The sequence below is a fragment of the Temnothorax curvispinosus genome, unplaced genomic scaffold (assembly GCF_003070985.1).
Source record: "Temnothorax curvispinosus isolate PA1 unplaced genomic scaffold, ASM307098v1 QBEX01010358.1, whole genome shotgun sequence".
NCBI classification, from domain to species: domain Eukaryota; kingdom Metazoa; phylum Arthropoda; class Insecta; order Hymenoptera; family Formicidae; genus Temnothorax; species Temnothorax curvispinosus.
The window spans coordinates 50,057-70,260 of NW_020220138.1; the positions used below are offsets into that span (position 1 = coordinate 50,057).

Genomic DNA, 20,204 nt, shown 5'->3' on the forward strand with positions numbered 1-20,204 from the left:
CTGCTATTATTAGAATTAGAAAATGGCGTAAGGAACAAATGCCAAAGTTCGTAAACGAATGAAATTTAAGCAACTTTGTAAGACGACCGTCCAAGAGGGTGGGCTCAAAAGAAACGGGACGAACGGGGGAGAAAAGGAGAAAGAAATGAGAAGAAGGACGGGCGTATTGGCGCGTTGGTGCACCGATGGCGATTAAGGAAGACTACCTCGGCGCGACGACGCGCCGAAACTGGTTCTCATACCGGAACGTGTTGGCGGGAAACGTCGGCCAATGGTTGAGCGTTGTTCCTCGCCGTTTGGAATGCCGTTCGGCGAAGATACAACGACGGTCCCTGGGAACCGTGAGACGTGGAGAAGCGGGAGCATTTGCATTCGCCGGGCGCGAGATGCGCGCCGTAAATTTCTTCCCGCGCGCCGCGAGATACCCGGGACCCGATAACCGGACGTATCATCCCGGAACGGGAGTCTCCCCGCGGATCACTTTGCGGCTCTCCGATGTCTCCGAATTTTCGCCTTCCCTTTCGCCGGCTTATCAACGGCATCTCGTTCGAGCGACGTCGACGTGAGTAATAGGAAGATAACGAGGACAATGACCGGAACGTAACGAAGCAGCGGTATTACAAGGGACTCTTTTGGAGATTTAATTAAGGGCTTCATACGGGTTCTCGTCGCGGATCAAGCGGTGGAAAGCAATAAACTTCCTCCCCAACTAATGATGTGTTGTCTTTTTTGCTGACGATTCGTGAAGATGATAGCGTTAAAAAAAAACAAGATAGAGGATTTTGGGAGTTTCGCGAAATGTGACTCTTCAATACGATTTCTGCGGTCTCTTTAAAACGAATATCTTCAACGCACCGTTGAAGTTGGTATCCCTGCAGACAATACCAGTTTCTTCCCGCGCTTTCAAGAGGATAGTATCACAAAGAAACGGAAGGCGTTTCCTGAAAATCTCAAAACTCTTCTCCAGGTCCTTGTGTATATGAAAAGGGTATTCTAGCCTGATATAAGTTTTATGTAGCAAGTAGTCAACTGTTCAAATGATGTAGCGATTGCTCGACAAATATTCCGAGCAAAATCCTAAATCTTCGTAAAATTCATTTTAAATAAAACAATTCAGCCCAAAAAGAATCACTCACAAGTTGCAGACTTACGAATAAGCTTTAAAAAACAGAAATTTATTTACTTTTATTCTAAAGTTTTTATACGCGGCAACGGGCATTTACGTGAGATATTTAATTACAGAATTTCAAATTTTTTGTTGCTCTTTTTATCAGTCGGCTGACGATTCTCTTTTAATGACTCTGCCGCTTAGTTAACCGACACGATCGTCTTCGTCATGGCGTTTCGATCTTCTCTGATTTCTGTGATTGGCTTGAATACGCAAACATCGTTATCATTTCTACATCGTGAGTTTTCACGATAGACCTTCCTGGGAAGGGCGCAGTTCAAACATCTCGGTTATCGTAATACCAAGATAAAGTTTAAAGTTCGCCTTCTCTTTAATGCGGGCGACAAAAATGGCGCTCGTAGAATCAGCTGCTTCCTCGCAGTCCAGTCGGGAACGAACACAATACGTGGTACTGTTCGATAAAAAAAGCGATATTGGCCTAAAATTCGCGATATCTACATAAATAACGAAATCATTGCTATCCGTTAATCGGTACCCAATAATCAGTATCATTTACATTCAGAACCAAGAAGAAAAAAAGTTAATTTTTCAAATCTATTTATAATCTAATCTATAATAAATTGTAATAAATTTATTATAATAAAATATTTAAATTATAATTTGTTACAAAAATTTATAATAAATTAATAATAACCCTTAGCTGGCACTGTGGAGTATTAAACGCCCCCAGCCTAGGTTACAAATTTAATTTACTTCATATTACTAACTTTAAACCCCCTATAGTAGGTCCCAGTGTGCCAGCTATAAATAAAATAATTATTATAATTAAAAAGCCTTTTATAATTAAAAAACCATTTTCAAAAACAACTTTTTTTATTCTTAATATTAATTGTTAATAAATGAAATTGTTATTTAGAATTGTCCTTAGTTCTGGAGAGCTATTCTTTTCGGTATTATTTTAATATACTTGAGAAGTTAAAATCATGAGATACCAGATAATTTTTCATGCACAAACCTCCCTCAATTAGCAACTATGTTTCGATAAAGAAAAGATCGAAAAGAACCCTTCTGTACAATAGTTACATTTATACAAGTTTAGAATAATTCAATGTTAATTATAGCAATAAAAATTGCAATTTACTAATATGTAAACTAATATATATTGTCACTAATATGTATTGTAAGGCAGTATAAACAACTCTAACTAAAAAAAAAAAACCAAATTGAACAATGGATACCGGTGACTATTCGAATTCCAGCATCTAACCATTAAGATTTTGACCGTTAGATTACATTCAAACCATTCGAAATACTGCGTCGTAAAACGTAGAACGTGTTCTACGACGAAGTTTCTACATTCTACATCTACTAGAAGTAGACTTTCTGTTCGGTCGTATACTTCTCTTCATACCAAGATAAATAGAGGCGGTAGAACGTAGAAGGAAGAGGAGGAGGAGGAGGAGGAACGCGGGACCAGTCGCGGGAGACGCGGGAGTAGACGAGTAGACGAGGGGGGTAAATGGCTGGGACCATCAAGAAAGGCCCTTAAAGAAGCCAAGCATACCAAGAGGAAATAAATTCTTCGCCTGGCAACAAAGAAAACCGGTGCCTTTCCACGCCCTTTCTTAATTACAGTAGCTTTTCATGATCTACACTTTAGTATACTCAAGATAGAGTCGCAAAAGTATCTTATACAACTCCGATACATCTACGCGGTTAATTTGCGAACGATAAAAATTATTAATCGTCAAATCTAACAAAAAAATTAATTTATTTACTCGTTTTCTGTCGGTTTACCATATAAGTGACATAATAATCAATGAGACATGATAATCAATTATACACGTACATATCTTGAACGTACATTTTTCACGAATGCACAACGACATGCGTGATCGTTTCGTGTGTTACATACTAGAGACAAAGGGCATAGATGTGGTGGTTCCCAAGAAATATCGAGTTCTTTGTACCCACCAGCGTTTCAGATATCCCACGTTATTTTACACCCTTCGCTCCTATCGAGGGTCTAGCACGTGTAATTAAATCTGCAGGACCACCCAAAGCACGAAAACTAATACTCGAAGGCGCTGACATCATTAAGTTGCAAACATTTAAAGCAAAAAGAAAATTCAATAATTCTAATAAATAATTCCTCTTCCATATACATATATGTATAACCAACGAAAACATCCCACCCTAATTTTTTGTAAGCAATCTCCAAATCTTGAAGACATGAAAAGAGAATCGTCACTTTGTATTTCGCTTCACGTTTCGAGCATTACGATTATCGGCACGACTACAATACTTTTCGTCTGCGTGATACGAGCGGCTTTCTTTATTTCGCAGAGAGATATACACGGAGAGGACGTATGCGATAGCTCTAGATCGCGGGATAAAGCAGAACGTTTCCTCTTTTATAGCGGAGACACGTGAAACACCGGCAGGAAGCTGACAGAAGCGCGGGAGGCGTAAAAGGCTTAGCGACAAGGGCGCTGTCATTTCCCACCAGTTTCGGATTAAAAAAAGACGCTGGAAGAGGGAGAAAGAGAGAAGGGCGTGGGGGGAAAAAATGCCGAAGGCAAGGACTATGTCTGGGTCCGAGCCCAGGGCTTAAGTCTGGATGGATGTGTGGTAACGTGTAACGTACTATACGAAAACGGCGACGATACCGCGTCCAAAGAGAGAAAAGGCTCTCAGTGAAACGCGATGAATGAACCGCGAGCATGAATGGAGCCCTCGGTGGCGGTGTAACGAGCGGAAAAGCTATAGAGGGTCAATTCTCACGCGACTGACGAACTATACAGAGAACGCGTTTCTACGAATTAATAAACGTACAACTGTTTCTAATCGCTGAGAAGCCGTTCACTTTGAAGCGCCGATCAAATACCGCGGCACGTTTCGTTTCGGAAAGTTAGACGTCGACGGACGGCGGTATATCGGATAGAGGGTGAACTCTTAAAAGACAGCGACGGCAGCTGTAATAATAGCTTGCGCAGGTTTACGGTAAATAATGTCGTCGCCGCAGACACTTGTCTCGGGTGTACTCTTTCTGTTTCAAATTTTTATACTTTAGTCTTTTTCTCCTAACGTCTTTATTCAATGGCCTTATATTTACCTTGTATTTTTTTAAATAATCTGCTTAAATGATCGCTGGCGTAAACTCGACGAACAGGGCGAATAAATCACACTGGTCAACAACGAAAATGCTTCGGAAACAAAATCAGCTAATCTTGACTAATATTTGACTGATTGATGTAGACAGGCGGACAAGCGTACATAAACCTCTGCAAATAAAATTAAAATTCACCCCAAGAGTATATGCAAACGTTATATTTGCCAAAATTTGAATTTTTTCTTGATAAAGTAGAAAATATAAGTTGTTTCTTTTGAGACGTTCCCGAATAATGTATCATGTTTCGTTGAAAAATACAGTCAACCAAAAATAGCAAAAAAGCTGGTTTTTTTTGGAGATTCCCCCTATATCATCGACACTAGCACTAATTAAAAATTTTCATTAACCTATTCGGGGGAGGGGGGCGATTCAGAGACCCCAAATTAGTAAAGATTAGCTGATTTCGTTTCCGAGGCAGAAAATAAGTTCAACTTTGTTGACCAATGTAATGTACGAATGACGCAGGCGAATATTGTATTGTATACAATATATATCGCAAATTAATATCGATAATGGACTCACCTTTCGCTTTTCGGATCGTTGACGCGACGAGGGGTGCTGAAGGTACCTGAAACCAAAGACAGGAAGACGTTATAGAGCGAGATCGTGTTCCATAGCAGGCGCGCTGCCTGCCGTTGAAATGGATCTTACGGGAAGATCGCGGTCTCTCGGAAGAGATCACAATAAATATAAGAATCATGTCTCGCGCGCAGAAATAACGGCGGACATTCGCACGCACAAAAGACTGGATCGGTAACCGTGATTGCCGGAAGGAACAACACGTGTTCTCTCTTTCATAGGGCCGCACATGGAGCCCGTATGCGCCTCATTTCCCCATTCTCGCGAATCTCCTAACCGCAAAGTGCGAACTGGACACGCGGATGCCGGTCATCTTGAAGACGCCGCCGGCGTGAAATCACGGCCTCGCGGTCACTCGTCCGTTTATTTGCTTGGGATGGCATGCGCTTTTCGTTCTCGCGTTTCGATAACAATCGGTCTCCCGCCGCCAAACCTATACAGACGGCGCCGCGAACGGAAAGATAATGATGAGGAATTATCACGCTGCCCGATATTATTGTCGTTCTACTATCGTAGAACCGGCACCACCATCTGCGGACTCGCCTATTCGTTCCGAATCGCAATCTCAGCGGAGTCCAATTCGGGCGAGCCCTGTGACAAGTGCACCCCAGGTATCTCGGAAATCTGAGAAACGTGACATAGGTCGCACGTGCGTGCCATGTGGGACACGCGTGAATCGGGAAAAATAGTGACTCGGGCATTGCACCCGGGATGATTCCCAACATTCACTGTTGGATAGGTGACGATCGCAAACACCGCCGACAAAGCGTTCGCAATTCGAGAGAACGAGATTCAGTGTTTTTATAATTTCCGCATAAAAGTCTACTAAAAACTCTAATTTATCGAATTGTAATATAATAATCTCCATAAAATATTTAGTAACACGCGGGTTCGTTAGTTCGCATTGATTCTCGTTGCTTCCGCTCGCCGCGCAAAACGTATATAAAGTCATCCCTATCTCCCATATAATGTAAGACCAGTCTGCAGTTAGGCCGGAAGAATACGAGACGAGGAGGGACCGGTCGTTTAATCGTTCCATGTCGCACCAATGAAAAGACGAGGGATACGATGCGTCGAGTATCCTCAGCGACGAAAACGTTAGCATGTGGCATATGTGTCTCATATATTTTCTATTTTTTATCTCCCGTGGTATAGTTTCGAGAAATATTTTAACAAACTGTGTAATCGTAAATTGCTCAAATACCCATTTAATTATTCTTTTTGCGTTGTGTAATATAACCAAATTTGTTTTAAAAATAATTTATTTAAAACAACGCGAGAATATGCCGTGAATATAATCTTTCTACATAACTAGTTTCAGGAAGCAGTTTTATGCCATTTAAAAAAAGACGGAGGAAGATGTCTTTAAAGCGGACGCTATTTAATTACAAAAAGTAGAAGAGTTAAAAATAGAATGGAGAGTTACGTTAACTGAAAGTAAACTTCATATTTACATGTTTGATAATCACATGGTGTACATAATATACACAGAATAAATTACGATAACTATATATATATATAATTTATTCTACATTCTACTCCTAATCTTTTTCACACTGTATTGCTTCTTGTTTTATCCCGAATAAGATTCTTAACGCGCTACATCTCCCGCTAGGAATTTTACTCCCAAAAGAAACCCACGCGAGACGATACTCAACAAAAGACGCAGGTTCCACATTCAGAGTATTCTTTCGCCGTTTTTCTAAGGGATCAGCCTAGTCGACGCTACTTTACCACCCAACATCTATCTTGGAAGATAAATAAAATGTATCTTTCACGACCGAGATCAAATTGAACATCGAACCATGTACAGATTGGATTAAAGAGAAGAAGGCGTTCGACAGGGAATCGAATGTAATAGGAAAATGCGATAAAACGATACTTTAAGACAAGATCTCCACCGGAGATGGCGAGTAAAAGCAAAATTAGAAAGAGACGATCGAGTACGTACGCCGTAACGCACTTCCGCAGGAAGTCGGAGGCATCAGCCGTGACACGCACCCTCGCGCTACTTACTCGCGTCGAAACGCGTAGGATGGATTCACGACGCGAATTTTCAGGCGAGCGTAGCGCCTGAAATGGAGAACCTTGGCCTCGTAAAGGTCAACGTTCAACGTATCGCTGATCTCAACGTTCCTTCTCGGTCCGCTTCCCTCATATTGATGCTCGTACCCCGCTGCCCTTTCTACTTGACCGGTGAGTTTCCTTAGCATTGCTAAATATTTCGCGGCAGCCTGCACCGTAGATCCCGTGTCATAGAGTTGTCATAAGAGATTAATCAACACAGTTTCGAACAGATGGCAAGAGTATGTGCTTGTTAAACACGAAGATCTTTTGCAGATTAAACTTGTGGTCGCACAACTTTACATCAGAGTAATTAGATATTCAAGTTGGCCCTATTTTAATTCAAGGGGCTGACTAATTAAAGTATTTATTTCTGTCCTAGTACAAGTCTTCTATATACGAATGGGTCATATAAAAAAAGAGAGTCAAAAAATTAGGTAGTAATAAAATAGTTTTTTTGTATTTTTAGTTGCATTTGTTACTAATTATTGAATACTTGTGGTGACGACTACAACAAGATAATACGATTCTTCATTTCTCAATTATTTTAATTAATATAATTTATATCAATATTTATGTAATTTGTTTGTTTTTTACATTAATAATATAATCAATATTTAAATAATATATAAAATTTGATATATAATAAAAATCGCTCAGAAAACATACAAACAACATGCATTGACTTTTATGGTCGAAGACACCGACGAATGCCGGCAACGTAACACAGAATAATGCGAAACGTAAGGAAGTGCCCGTTACTTATCAATCCAACCACTCGTCGACATGCCGCTGTTATATTTAATTATAATTGTGCCGATGCGAGCACGACTTTGTTATATCAACGTAAAGTCGACCGCGCGAACGAACCATCGGTCTCCCCCACTAATTAACGCGACATTCCCCGGCGAGCAACAGGCAGCGGCTGCGGCTGCGTAACATGTGCAAGTACGCTTCAACGGTCGTGACTCCACTCCGGAGCGAAGCCACGAAAGCAAAGCGTGCATGGCAAGCAGACCAAATCATAATACTAATACCGCGCGAGAGAATGAGAGAGAGAAAAGGAGAGAAAGGGAGAGAGATGGGTGTATCGGGAACACTTCTAATTTTAGATAAACGCCTCCCGACATCCGTTTCCTACATGCGCGCAAACACCACGGGAACACGTACCCGCCAGCCGTTTCCCGCCAGCGTGGGGCCCTCATGCGAGATTAAGGGTATGGATCCCGCGAGTGCAGTTAAAAATAAAGCGCAGCCTGTGCCTCTCGCCGTGTTCCCGTCGAGAGAAAGAGAGAGAGAGAGACAGAGACATATCCATTCTGGGACAAATTTCGTTAGCCCTGCGCGAGATCCTGCGTCTAATTCAGATCTGAATATAGCCGACACAGGCGACACACACATGACGATCCTGCGGAGGAAAGCACGGGGGAGCAACCAGACACGCAGCACATTGATAATATCCTTGAACTGTTTACCGCAGATAATTCTAAACCGTTCTCGTAAACGTTCGTTACAACTGGCTGAGTTTTTTGCGCTCCCCATCTCTTTTCTAGCTCTGCCTCCGAGAGCAAACGAATAATCAGTTAAACCTCAGTTAACACGTTAACTGCCACGGCGGTTAGCCAACCGACATTAAGATAAGATATAACATTGACCTAATTCTCGTCTCGGGCCAAATAATTGAGTCTAGGGGGCTCCAGTTGTATTTAAACCTTGGCTTAAAATACTTGCGACAATTGTCAGCGGATAATATCTGACTCGTGAAAATCAAACGTTTAAGAAAGATGTTTATTGAACAAATATTTCAGTAAATATCTTTTCTCTGAAATATGTATACAATGAAAAAGTTTATCTTATAAATATTATTATTATTTAATCCGTCATAAAATTACTTTGATTTTTTGCATGAATAAAACCTTTTTTTTCTAAATATATCGTTATTTGATAAACAATACGGTTCGATTAGCCATGCATCGCAGAACGGTTGAAACGTTCCATTGTCATTAACCTGCGACGAATGACGTACACTCGCCTGTAACGTACCCGCACGTGGCATCCACGAGCCGGTTGAGCGATAACCTATCGACCCCCTCAATGCAGGGATTGCTCGTTATTGGTGAAACCGAGGGGGGAGGGGGAAGTACCATGTACTCAAACCAGCTCCCGCTCGCTCACACAAGTAAGCTACGTCGATCACAAAAGATACATTCGGTAATGCGTGCGTGCGCGCGTACGCATACGAGTTGCAGGCGGCTCGCAGAAATCGATATTACAATCAGCGTATCGAGCTGGGCATCAAGTTCATTGACTTATACTGTCTTGTCACTGGCAGATACTACATGGGACTTTACGCTACGTCAAAAATCACATCGGCAGATACGAAATTCGAAATTAGCGAACGAACGGGGTGGAGCGCGCGAGCGGGAAGGAAAAGCGAAGGGTACACGCGGGGAACGGGTGAGGAAGGTCGAGAGAAACCCGATTTCCCGCAACCCTGCAACGTCTTGCCACGACCTTTCTTCTCTTCTCTATCTTCCTTCACTCCTCTCCTCTGCCCCCTTCGCGTTCGACGGGGGGAAGGAGGAGGGGGGACGGGCGTCGCGCTATCCTACGACAATGTACGACGGCACGAGCCAAGTCGAGGGGTTGGGGTCGCACCGCGCGCGGCGTTTCAGGGTACGTAGTTACGTGTACGTATAGGGGTGGGTCGGTATTCAACTACGGCTACCGTGATGCCAGGTGGTGACTGCCGCCCCATGTGTGCTCATATGTCTGCCCCCCCAAGTGGCGTTAGTTCGCCGCTGGCTGGCGCGATGCGTGAAGCTAAGTGTGTGTATATGCAAAGGAACACGAACGCTACGCGTCACGCTACGCGCCTTCGACAGCGCCGATGCGATTCCTCGGTTAACCGCCCCCGGTAGGCGTGATCTTTGCCTCGCCGTACTTTTATATATCTCTTTACAGATCCATTCGCGCGAATAACCGTACGAAAAACCGCATGCGTTTTAACCTAGAGATATATATATACGCCGGAAATTCAAATTATATACGATTAAACTGTCCTGTTTCTCTCCTCATTGTGATCAAAGATCAAGAGGTCTACCGTTCCATCGTTACACCGCGAATTGGTTTATACATATTTATGTGTCTCGACAATCCAGTTTATAAAATATAGGTCGCTCATTGAATATCGCGCGATCGCATGCTGCCTAATTAAAAAATGTCTCGCAGAGATGTTGTTTGTTGGATTAAGCGTCGAGGATTGAGGATTGCGAATTAGAGATTAGGATTTAATCGATCAAGATTATCCGATTGGTCGAATTTTAATTTTTAATTCACAATCTTACAATCTCCAATGTGTAGTCTGGGCTTAAAATGTGGTTGCCCGTGAGGGACGTACACTCGACTATCCGATATCGATTGGCGGGACCGACCGGTTCAACCGGCGCGTGCCACGGTTGCAGAGACCGCGCGCGCGCTATGAATTCGGCCGACGCGAGCGATTCGCGTGCGTGCACGCGTGTAATTGCATTTAGAGGGAAGGGTAGGAAATCACACATTGTCCGACGGATGGATTAGATATTTTAGGAGGACGTGTCGGCGGGCAATAAAGCGGGACAGGACAAAGAGACAGACGAGTATGCTCGTCGCAACGCGAAACGAGGCCATCGCCATCGGCGTCAGCGGCTCGCTAAACACGCGGTGCACCGCGGCGCAACGAGATAGAACGCGCGCACCATGTGCTACATATTTTAAACATGTCCGCACAGGTGTAACCTACCCCACCGTGTCGTGTCCGTCGAGGGCGGCGGCCCTCGTTTCGCGTCGGAGCCGTTCTTGCGAGTCCTAACTGTCGTAATCGTCTTGAAACTCGTAAAAACTCGAGCGCGAGTTACTTCGTACAGAAACAAAGTCGTGCCGTATAAGAAGAGAATCCCTTCTGGTATCGCAGGGGGTGCCCCGTTGCGTAAAAACATACTTCCGTTTTAAATAAGTATATCTCTTTTAAAATTGTTTCTTAGATTGCGTATTGTTATAGCGTATAAATAAAAAGAGAAAGAGAATGAGGGGACACTTCATCGTATCGACGAAACTCGTTACTTGAAATAATTATGCAAAATTCAGCACATCAAATTTTAATGGCATTCCTTGTTCATTTTGTAGCCGATTTAATTTTAACCAATTAAAAAATCGAGGAGTGTTTCGATATAGTTTCCGAATTATATACAACTTATACGCGTGACTTATACAAGTAAGAAATAGTAAGATCCTAATTTTTAGATATTACTGTAACAGAAATATAAACTGCCGATTTTATTCAATTTGGTATTCAGGTTTAGATTATGAAAATATTTCGATAATTCGATATTTTAATAAACGAGAAAGAAATTTCGAATTACTTCTTCGTGAGACAAATGGTCTCATAATTTCTTCACTTTTCAATCCGAAATACCGATCTTTATATTTTTAAAGGTTTTAAGGTATCATATGTATTCTACATAGTCAGCAGTCTATTTCGTCATATCACTCACATTAGATACGTTACGTAAAACCGACTTGGTTAAAGGCGCGGGTATTATCGGCCTTGCCGTAAGTACTAACATCCGCCGGGACACCGGCCATTCTTCCTGTTAATGTAGTCAAATTTACCTGAACATCATTTTATGCACTGTTAATGTAGTCAGATTTACCTGCGTGCGTTCAAAGGATGGACCATACGGTGTGCATCTCTTTGGCTATCACACGCAAAAAAGATGTACGCCGTTTGAAAATGATTCGTTAGCCGCGGATTCCCGAGCATCGGGGTTAATGTGCGTGTATGAATCATTCTGTTGTATCCCATCGTACCCCGCCGCGTATAATTCCCGAGGGTCCCGAAGGGTGATCCCCCAACCCTGTGCCAACCGTTCCGGGTTTTTTTGCGGTGATAAGTGATAAGGCCGTTGAATACCGGAAGATTGAGATATACGATTTGATAAACCGTCGTGTTTTCGCGTGGCAACGTTAATACAATTAAATTAAAATAATAAACTTAAATGAGTGTTAAATTGCGCGAATAAGACGGCATTCTTCACATCAGAAACATATCTTAAACAATACGTCGAAAAACTTGTAGAAAGTATAAAGGCGCAAGCTTTTATCCTGAATAAAAACCAGTGCCGCTACAAGTTAATTATATTCAGACGTATTCATATTATTTAAATTGCCAGACATGGAAACCGGTGTAATACCAGCCTGAGTTCAGATTCCCATGCCACGGACGTGCGGAAGCGAATTGATAGACTTATTCGTGCCGTTAGAGGCGCGAGGATTGCGCGTAAGACGCATTCTCCCGTATCTCTGCATCGTCGGGAATCGATCTCGATTCCCGACATTGTCGGGAAAAGTTACGCCGGTGTGCTAATCGCCGGCGTTCGAACACGAGCGCGAACGAGAAAAGCGGATAGACGTTGAATAACAGTCTCCGAGAGCAGAATGTCGTCGTCGGTGGGAATAAAAGTTGGAGCGTGTGCCCCGTTACGAGTTGCGAGACGGGATGGGGACCAGACGCGCATCGGGACCAGACATCAGGACGAGACACAAGAGACCGAGGTAAGGAAACAAGCGACAAGAGAGCGCCTAACGGGGGGGTTGGCTGCTTGGTCGGTCGGTCGGTCGGCCTGTTCGATAACTAAACTCGCCCCACTCTCTATCTCGCTCGTTTCTTCTTCCGTCTTTCGACATTAGCGAGGGTAGGCCGCGAGGGTAGTAAGACGAGGGGTAGTCGAGTCGTGCGTGCAGCCGGCACGCGCTCAACGAATTTTTCATCCAACGGATCCGCCAAGGTGCTTCCCCGGGCGCAATTGCGAAGAGGGAAAACTGGAATCCTCGGATGGCAACCATCCCCGAGGTGCCCGCTGTCACTATGCGCGTCTTATCGCCTAATCATAATCGTGGCGTTCTACGAACTGATTAAAACGAGCCACACATTGGCGAGACAAAAGGGTGGATGCCAAAGATTGAAACAAGACTGGTCCACTGACGTTCAACACGTATCGCCTCGCAATCACGATATCGGACGCATCTTGGGCCACGTCCTAAATCGTCCCACAGATTTAACAAACAGCGGTACCCGCGGAATTCGCGCTGAACTCGTACCCGAGGCCGATTTGTAATTCGGGCCCGCGACCGTTAAAGGTTGCGAGAGTGCCAACCTTCGCCTTCTCCGAAATATTGCGAGACCTGACTTACCGGCCCTACAGGATATGTTAATGGCTTGGGACCCCGGGGACCCAGAGGAACCCAAACCTCTTTCATTCTTCTCCCTCTTTCCTCGTCGGTCTTTCCCCCCCTTCTCCTCCGCACCTTTAGCTTTACCACGGCATAAAACTTCGGGGCATTTAAATATTAAATCTTGATAGGAAAGCCATTGGTCACAGAAGCGTCTCTCGCACCGTTCAATTCGCTCATCTGCGCCGACGGTTGCCGTCCCGTTTCTTTTAGTCTGTCTCCCTCATTAAGTACCTTTCGCTGAATATGATGGGAATATAATTCAATTTTTGATGCGCATACTGTATTAGCGATGCAGAAGAATCGATAATTATGTAACAATGTTGCTACAAACTACAGAGCGTTACGCCAGTTGATTCTATTGTGTCAAATTAAGTTGACTCTGAAAATAACAGTCAACACATCAGTGGACTTACCGCGGATCGTTGATGTATTTCTATCCACCGCGTTTATTTATTTCAGATACCTCGATGATACATCACTTAGCTTAACGCTAATTACAAGTAAAGTTACGAATTATTCCGCGCGAGCTCTGAAGGCGACAACCACGTGCGATGAAAACGTGTGTCGCTAATTGAAAACGACATAATTAAGTCTCTCCCTTACACGCTGATTACTATTCCGATTATCGCCGGCTTAGCCGACGGTGGATCGTATTATTCTTCGGGCTAAAAAGCACGCCAGCCGTCGAAGACGCACGTCCGCAGGTAATTACCTAATTTGCACGCGAGCGGCACGCTTCGTGCGTGTGTATGTCTGTCCACGGTGCCTAGCTATCGGGCGTACACGCGTCTCTCTCCGGGTACAGCTCTCCCGTTCAATACTAGAGCCGGCGTGTATATAGGGGTGCCCCGTTCGCCCCGACGTCGTTGTACCCCTCGCACAACGGACTTTCAAGGCAACGGACGAGAACGGAACGCGCCATGTGGCGGCGCAACACTTCCATGCCGCTGCACGACGGGCATTTGCCAACGGCGACGATAACGTCGTCGGCCGAGTTAGCGCGAAAGATCGTGGCCGGCTGCGCGAACGCCCCTGCCACGTCTCTTAATCCGACTACAGCTCGCGTAATGTTTGATCTGTTTCTCGACTGAGTCCCCCCTATTTAACATGCAAAACGCCGCTATATAGCGATTATCTCATCCGAATTATTCCGGCGGCCATATAGCTTCTTCATATGCAAATGAGGAGAAAAGTCTGATAGTGTATTCCATAGAAGTTCATACACTTACTATTGTTGCTCTGTTGTTACGATAAAATTATTATTAAGCAAGTGAATTTATACTCTTTCCTCGAACTTCCCACTTTCAGCGGAAGGTAAAGTGGCGTTTCAAAAACCAAATTTCTATTATAGTTAAATTTCTTCCTTTCCTTTAGTCTAGGGAGTAACATTAATAAATAATAAGAAATCTTGAACAAGACTAACGAATTGCTGCACCTTACGTGTAAAAAGGTTAGGAACAAGGCTAAAAAAAGCAAGTATCGCGATAGTAATCAAATTATTATCCTCCACTAAAAAAAAATTGTTAATCCGAAAAAATATTTAGTCCGGTACGTTCAACTAAACATTTTAATTAGTTTAATTTAACTAAACATTAGTTGAATTAATTAATTCTTGATTTAAAAAACTAAATAAATTGTTGAAACAACTAATGTTTAGTTAACTAATTTAGTTGAACGTATCGGACTAAATATTTTTTCGGATTAACAAATTCTTTTCAGTGTCTTGTCATTCCTGAGGAGACATTTATAAACGTTTATCGCAAACTCATTGTGCATTTGTAGATAGGCGTTTTTCCGTCTCGGGTCATCGAACGCGATCGTCGCATTAAGGGAATAAGATATGGAATCGGTCAGTCACCTTTAAAGCTAAACGTAGTGTTAAAGGGAGTCGGAAACACGGACCCTAGTCTTTCGCACGAGACAGCTGTATTCTTAACGGTCTCTCGATGTGTTGATGTCTAACGAGGGTAGGTCAGTATCGATGCACGCAGGCTGTATTTAAAGGTGTAGTGCAGTTTCATTGGACGTGTGTGTGTGTTTACTCGCGGATAATTAGCGCTATCCTTTTTACTTACTAATTTAAACGTCTTCATTAGTCGAGTTAAATTACAATTTTACCGCAACGACGAAACGAAAAAAGCAATTAAGGTTATTTGAGAACATTCTAATGTATATTAAATATGTAAATAAAGTTTTAAAATAAAATTCTAGTATGTAAATTGACAATTATTAATTATGTCAGCGATACATTAATTAAAAATATATATAAAGCGATCGATTGCAATTCTTTCAATTTTGAATTATTTTCTTAGCTTCCACTAAAAATAATATTAATAAATAAAATATGTCGTAATTAGTTATCAGTAATCGAGTAGGTTAACCGAGTTTCTCAGAAATGTCGGCCGCACAAGAGCCTGTTGCCCATATTGAAAATAAAAATATCAGATAAAGAATATCTTAAATGGGTTTTCAAAGGATAGACCTAAAAGTGTATCGTAGGATGTCTACGTTCGACCACACTTTCCCGTACACCGATAGTCATCGGACTAGGTATCTGACTATCGATATCCCAATCGCGCCTAAGTACCGTAAGCATCCCCAAAGCACGAGAGGGATGCCCGCTCTCCGTCTGCGCCCGCGCCCAGCCGTTCATTCGCGTTGCGAACTTCCACAGCGCCTTTACCGGGAGCATGAATAAAAGGGGGCGCCAAGCCTAACCAGCCACCCAACAAGGAGCAGGTGAGCACCTGGTCCCGGTAACCCCGGCACGAGCTACTACTTGCCTCACGGTTGCGAGAGAGGGTGCTCAACGATCGCGTCGCGCGCTTTAATTAACTCGACGTTGCGGTTATCGAAAAGTTAACAGCTATTTGAAAAAAAAAAAGATATTATTTTGCCGAGTTATGCCTACGCAAAATGCGACGTGTTTCATAATCGATAAGAGACGCGAATTGAATGAATGAAATGTCCAAATATATAATGCGCGACACAAACAGTGATATACCAATAATGATATAGGCATTGGAAATAGGTTTAGTGAAATTAGTAAGGTAAATGTGTGTCGAAGAAATATAATAAAATGTCAGCGTGCTGGAATCGCGCGAATGAGAGACACTGACAATTGAGGCTGCGAACTCGCGGTCGCGGGGTTCAGACCGGCGGCAGACGTTCACAAATCGTTGAAGGACGGGGAAATCCCTAACGAATAACCCGCCTTTCGGAAGGCCTCTCACGTTCCGCTCTATCAGTATCCGTTTTGCCCATGATTATAACCCACGGTATCCGCCCCGCTCGTTACGCTGATTACGAAAAAAAATCTACTAAAATTGTTAATTATGCCGATGTTTCTAGCGTTATTAGAATGGTCAATTATGAGTATTAGACGTTAATTTGTACTTCAGATTTAACATACGTTGTTCGAAAATATTATTTGCGATTTTCGAACTTTCATTATAATTATCTTAATTGAATACGCAACTTAATACTTAATATATCGTGCGTATAATTTTCCTTGTTCTTATATATCCTAGCAAGATTTTAAATAAATTACAATTTATCGACGCGAAAGATTGTCGCCTCCGTCAAGTTTCACAAGTCGTTTCATTGACCCAAACTTTTAAAAAGAGACTGGCGTAACTGCTCGCCAATTCAAAAGGACATATCGAAAGGTCGATATTTTTTTAAATAAAATCTAGCACATAATCTCATCCTCTTTATCTCGTGGACAATCCTTTCGTGTCGACCTGATACATACTTTCGTGACGTACCTTTTGAACGTGAAAAGTGACGTTTTTTCGATCCACCGGAGTCCAGTGATGATCTCGACAGATCGTTGGCGATGTTGGACATCGGCGACTCGATGTCCACGTTCGATGCCTCGCCGAGGGGTACTCCAGGAGAAGCTCCTCCGTCCATCCTGACCGTAGTTGGTCGGCGTTATTACTTTGCGTAGATGCGACAGCAGCTCGTCCTCGACGAGCCAGGTCCGGGAATGCAGACGAGAGTGCGCGATCTCTCGAAATTTATCGTCGAATCGACGTCAGGCGCGACGTTGGCTTCTAAAAAAAAAAAACAAGAAAACGTCCTGATTCTCTCAGTGATCTCTCACGGAACGACCGGTGTCTCGATCGTTCGGTTGTTCTAATGGAGAACGGATTCGCCGGTGTCGAAATTAGCCCTGTCGCCGAGAAAAAAAATTGGAGAATCGGCAGTCAGGTGTCGATAACGCGAATTTTTCGACAAGTTACAGGCGGGACTCGTTATTATTCGTACGTATGTATGTCTCTCGGTTTTACAGACGCGACAAATCGAGATCGCGCACGACGAACCGAGAATGGACAATGGCCCGCCAATTGGCGGGAACGAGATCGTCGTTATATGATTTCATCCGCGATAGTCCGTTGATACGTCGTGTATATACGGGGTGTCCGATTGTCACGTCGACGCTCGATCTTGCCTAGTCGCTTTTTGCGAGAGGGTTAACGGCAAGCGAGATAAAAATGTATACCGCGATTATACAATATATCGCGTGTTCAGAAATATTTATCCGTTCAATTCTAATTCGTTGAATTGTAATACACTGAGAAAAAAAAAGCTGTTGCTTCAATTAAAGTGCTATCACGGGGTGCCAAAAACATAAGTATAGTTTATTCAATTCTATTATTATTAGACCCAATATCTGGATTATTAAACCAATAATTTAATTATTGGTTTAATAACCCAGATATTGGGTCTAATAATAAAATAATTCAATTGAATAAACCACTTATGTTTTTGGCACCCCGTGATAGCACTTTAATTGAAGCAACAACTTTTTTTTCTCAGTGCAAGTAGAGAATTAGAATTGAAATGCTCGAATCGGCGTTGAAATAACGACGTCGTGATTGTCTTCGAGAAATACGAGACGAATGGTCATGATTTTCGAGAAGACATGATTCTCGATATACGAAAAGTAGCGCTTCTCTGACCGTTAATCGACTAAAAGACTCTTTGCGCGACCTTAAAATTTGTTTACCGTACTTTAACAACGTCGGGTTCTATCGTTTAGCTTCTATTATTATTCGCTCGAGACGACAGGATGCAGATATCCCGGGCAGGATGATAATACTACTGATATTGATAATGCGGTGATTGTGTGTGCAGTTAATTATCTATTTGCGTTTAATAATTCAAATTTTCATTACAATTTAATATTTAATTGTACTCTTTAATCGCGTATATATATATTCTCCTCCTTTTCATGTCTTAACGAAGCGATCATGCATTTCAACGTGTCTACGATCTATCATATGAAAAACCGGCTAGAGTAATTCGTTGCGACGGTTATGAGAATTATTTTGATTAAACGAAACGTGAACGCGAGAGATAGCAGGACAGAAATTCTCCTGCGGATAGAAACATATCTATCGCGCCTTCCTTTCTCGTCGAAGCCGTTGAAGTCGATCCGAGTCGTTACGTTTCCCGGAAACCCCGGTGGGATGAATATTTCTCGACGGCCTCGGCCACACACTAGGTGTGCCACAAAACACGACTTTAATCTTATTTGCGAAATTTGTATAAAACGGTTCGTCCGGTCGAGGGACCGGAAGACGAATGTCGAGTCTTACTTAAGAGATTGTTAAGAGATGTATGAGAAACCTTCGCTTCCTTATACGGGAAGCTTGGGATCGTAGGATTGAAAATCTCTCTCTCAAAAAAAAAATCTAGGCGAAAAAGTCCGTTGGCGCCTTTTTCAGCGGCAACGGCCGGCACGACGATCTTCAACGTCAAAATGCTCGGACGTGACGAAATCCGATCGAAAAGGAAACCACACGAATTCCCATTCGAGAAAGTAATTGTTATTCGTTGTACCTTGTTTTGTACCCTTGACACTGTTGTGGCCGAGTATCACGATCGAGAGAGTGATTCAACACGTGCTATGATGTGTTATTAATATATATCTATAGTAACATTATATATTATTATATATATATTAATAATGTTAATATGTTAATAAATATATTAATAAATTAATGCTACTATATTAATGCTACTATATGTTAATAATGTTATTAATAATACATTAATAAACACATTATTGTTACTACATATAGAATTACTTGTACATATATATTGCGATATATATATATTACCTGGGAAAAATAACGCCGTTGCCCCTAGGATGCCCTCGTCCTGGGGATGCCGGTAGTCCACCCTTTTAAAGCACGTCCTAACCGACGAAACGACACGCGCGACTTTCCCGTAAACACCAACTTGCCGCGCGGACAGGAGAGATATGATGGAACTCATGAAACGTGTCGCGCCTTGTCGAGGGGATCGAACCGACCGGGGGGATCCTCGCCGCCGCGGTCGACGAGCAACAGGAGCGTTGTCACTTGCCGCGTTTCCCTCTCATTTGATGCGCGATCACTTTCGGCGCGAAACCGACGGCGGGACTGGTCGCGACGACTGGTAGCGAGATAACACGACGGTCCCCGTGCGCGGTCGCACCGCGATTATTTAGCGACGACGTTACGGAGCGCGCACGCCAGCCGGCACTCCGAAAACCCCAGGGGACCGCCGGTCGTCTCCAATACGTTAGTCAAACAGTCAAAACACAATAAAGCCACACTTGACACACTGCCGCCAACGGCGAGATGGTCGAGATGCGCGAATCGTGGAGCTCCAGCTCGCGCGCGGGTGGACCGAGAAAAGGCGCGAAACGGGAGGAGGTGGCGGTGGGAGGTAGAAGGAGATGGGGGAGTGGAAGGAGACGGACGACGGTCTGTTCGTCGGTTACACTTTCTGTGCTCCGTTTTCTCCCGCCTCTTGCTCCGCAAATATGAATGTACTCCGGATGCTTTCTTTCAGATTACTTCGCATTTTGGAAATTTGGGAATAAACTCGTTTAATAGAATTTATCGATGATCCTCTGCGGACTGAAATTTCACCCAGATTTATTGTGATTAGAATTACAAGCCTTTTAAATAAATTCCAAGAAGAAACGCG

At 43.1% G+C, this 20,204-nt stretch overlaps 1 protein-coding gene across 1 annotated transcript in view; it reads right to left on the reverse strand.

Moving 5' to 3' along the window:
* Positions 1–19,958, reverse strand: part of LOC112460154 (M-phase inducer phosphatase-like) — a 50,315-nt gene extending 30,357 nt beyond the window's left edge. Inside the window, exons 1-3 of the mRNA XM_025024699.1 lie at positions 19,349–19,958; positions 16,985–17,275; positions 4,824–4,869 (exon numbers count right to left, since the gene is read on the reverse strand). Of these exons, the coding sequence (XP_024880467.1) occupies positions 4,824–4,869; positions 16,985–17,132 (194 nt within the window). The 5' untranslated portion in view covers positions 17,133–17,275; positions 19,349–19,958. The remainder of the gene's footprint in view (positions 1–4,823; positions 4,870–16,984; positions 17,276–19,348) is intronic.
* Between the last annotated feature and the right edge of the window lie 246 nt (positions 19,959–20,204).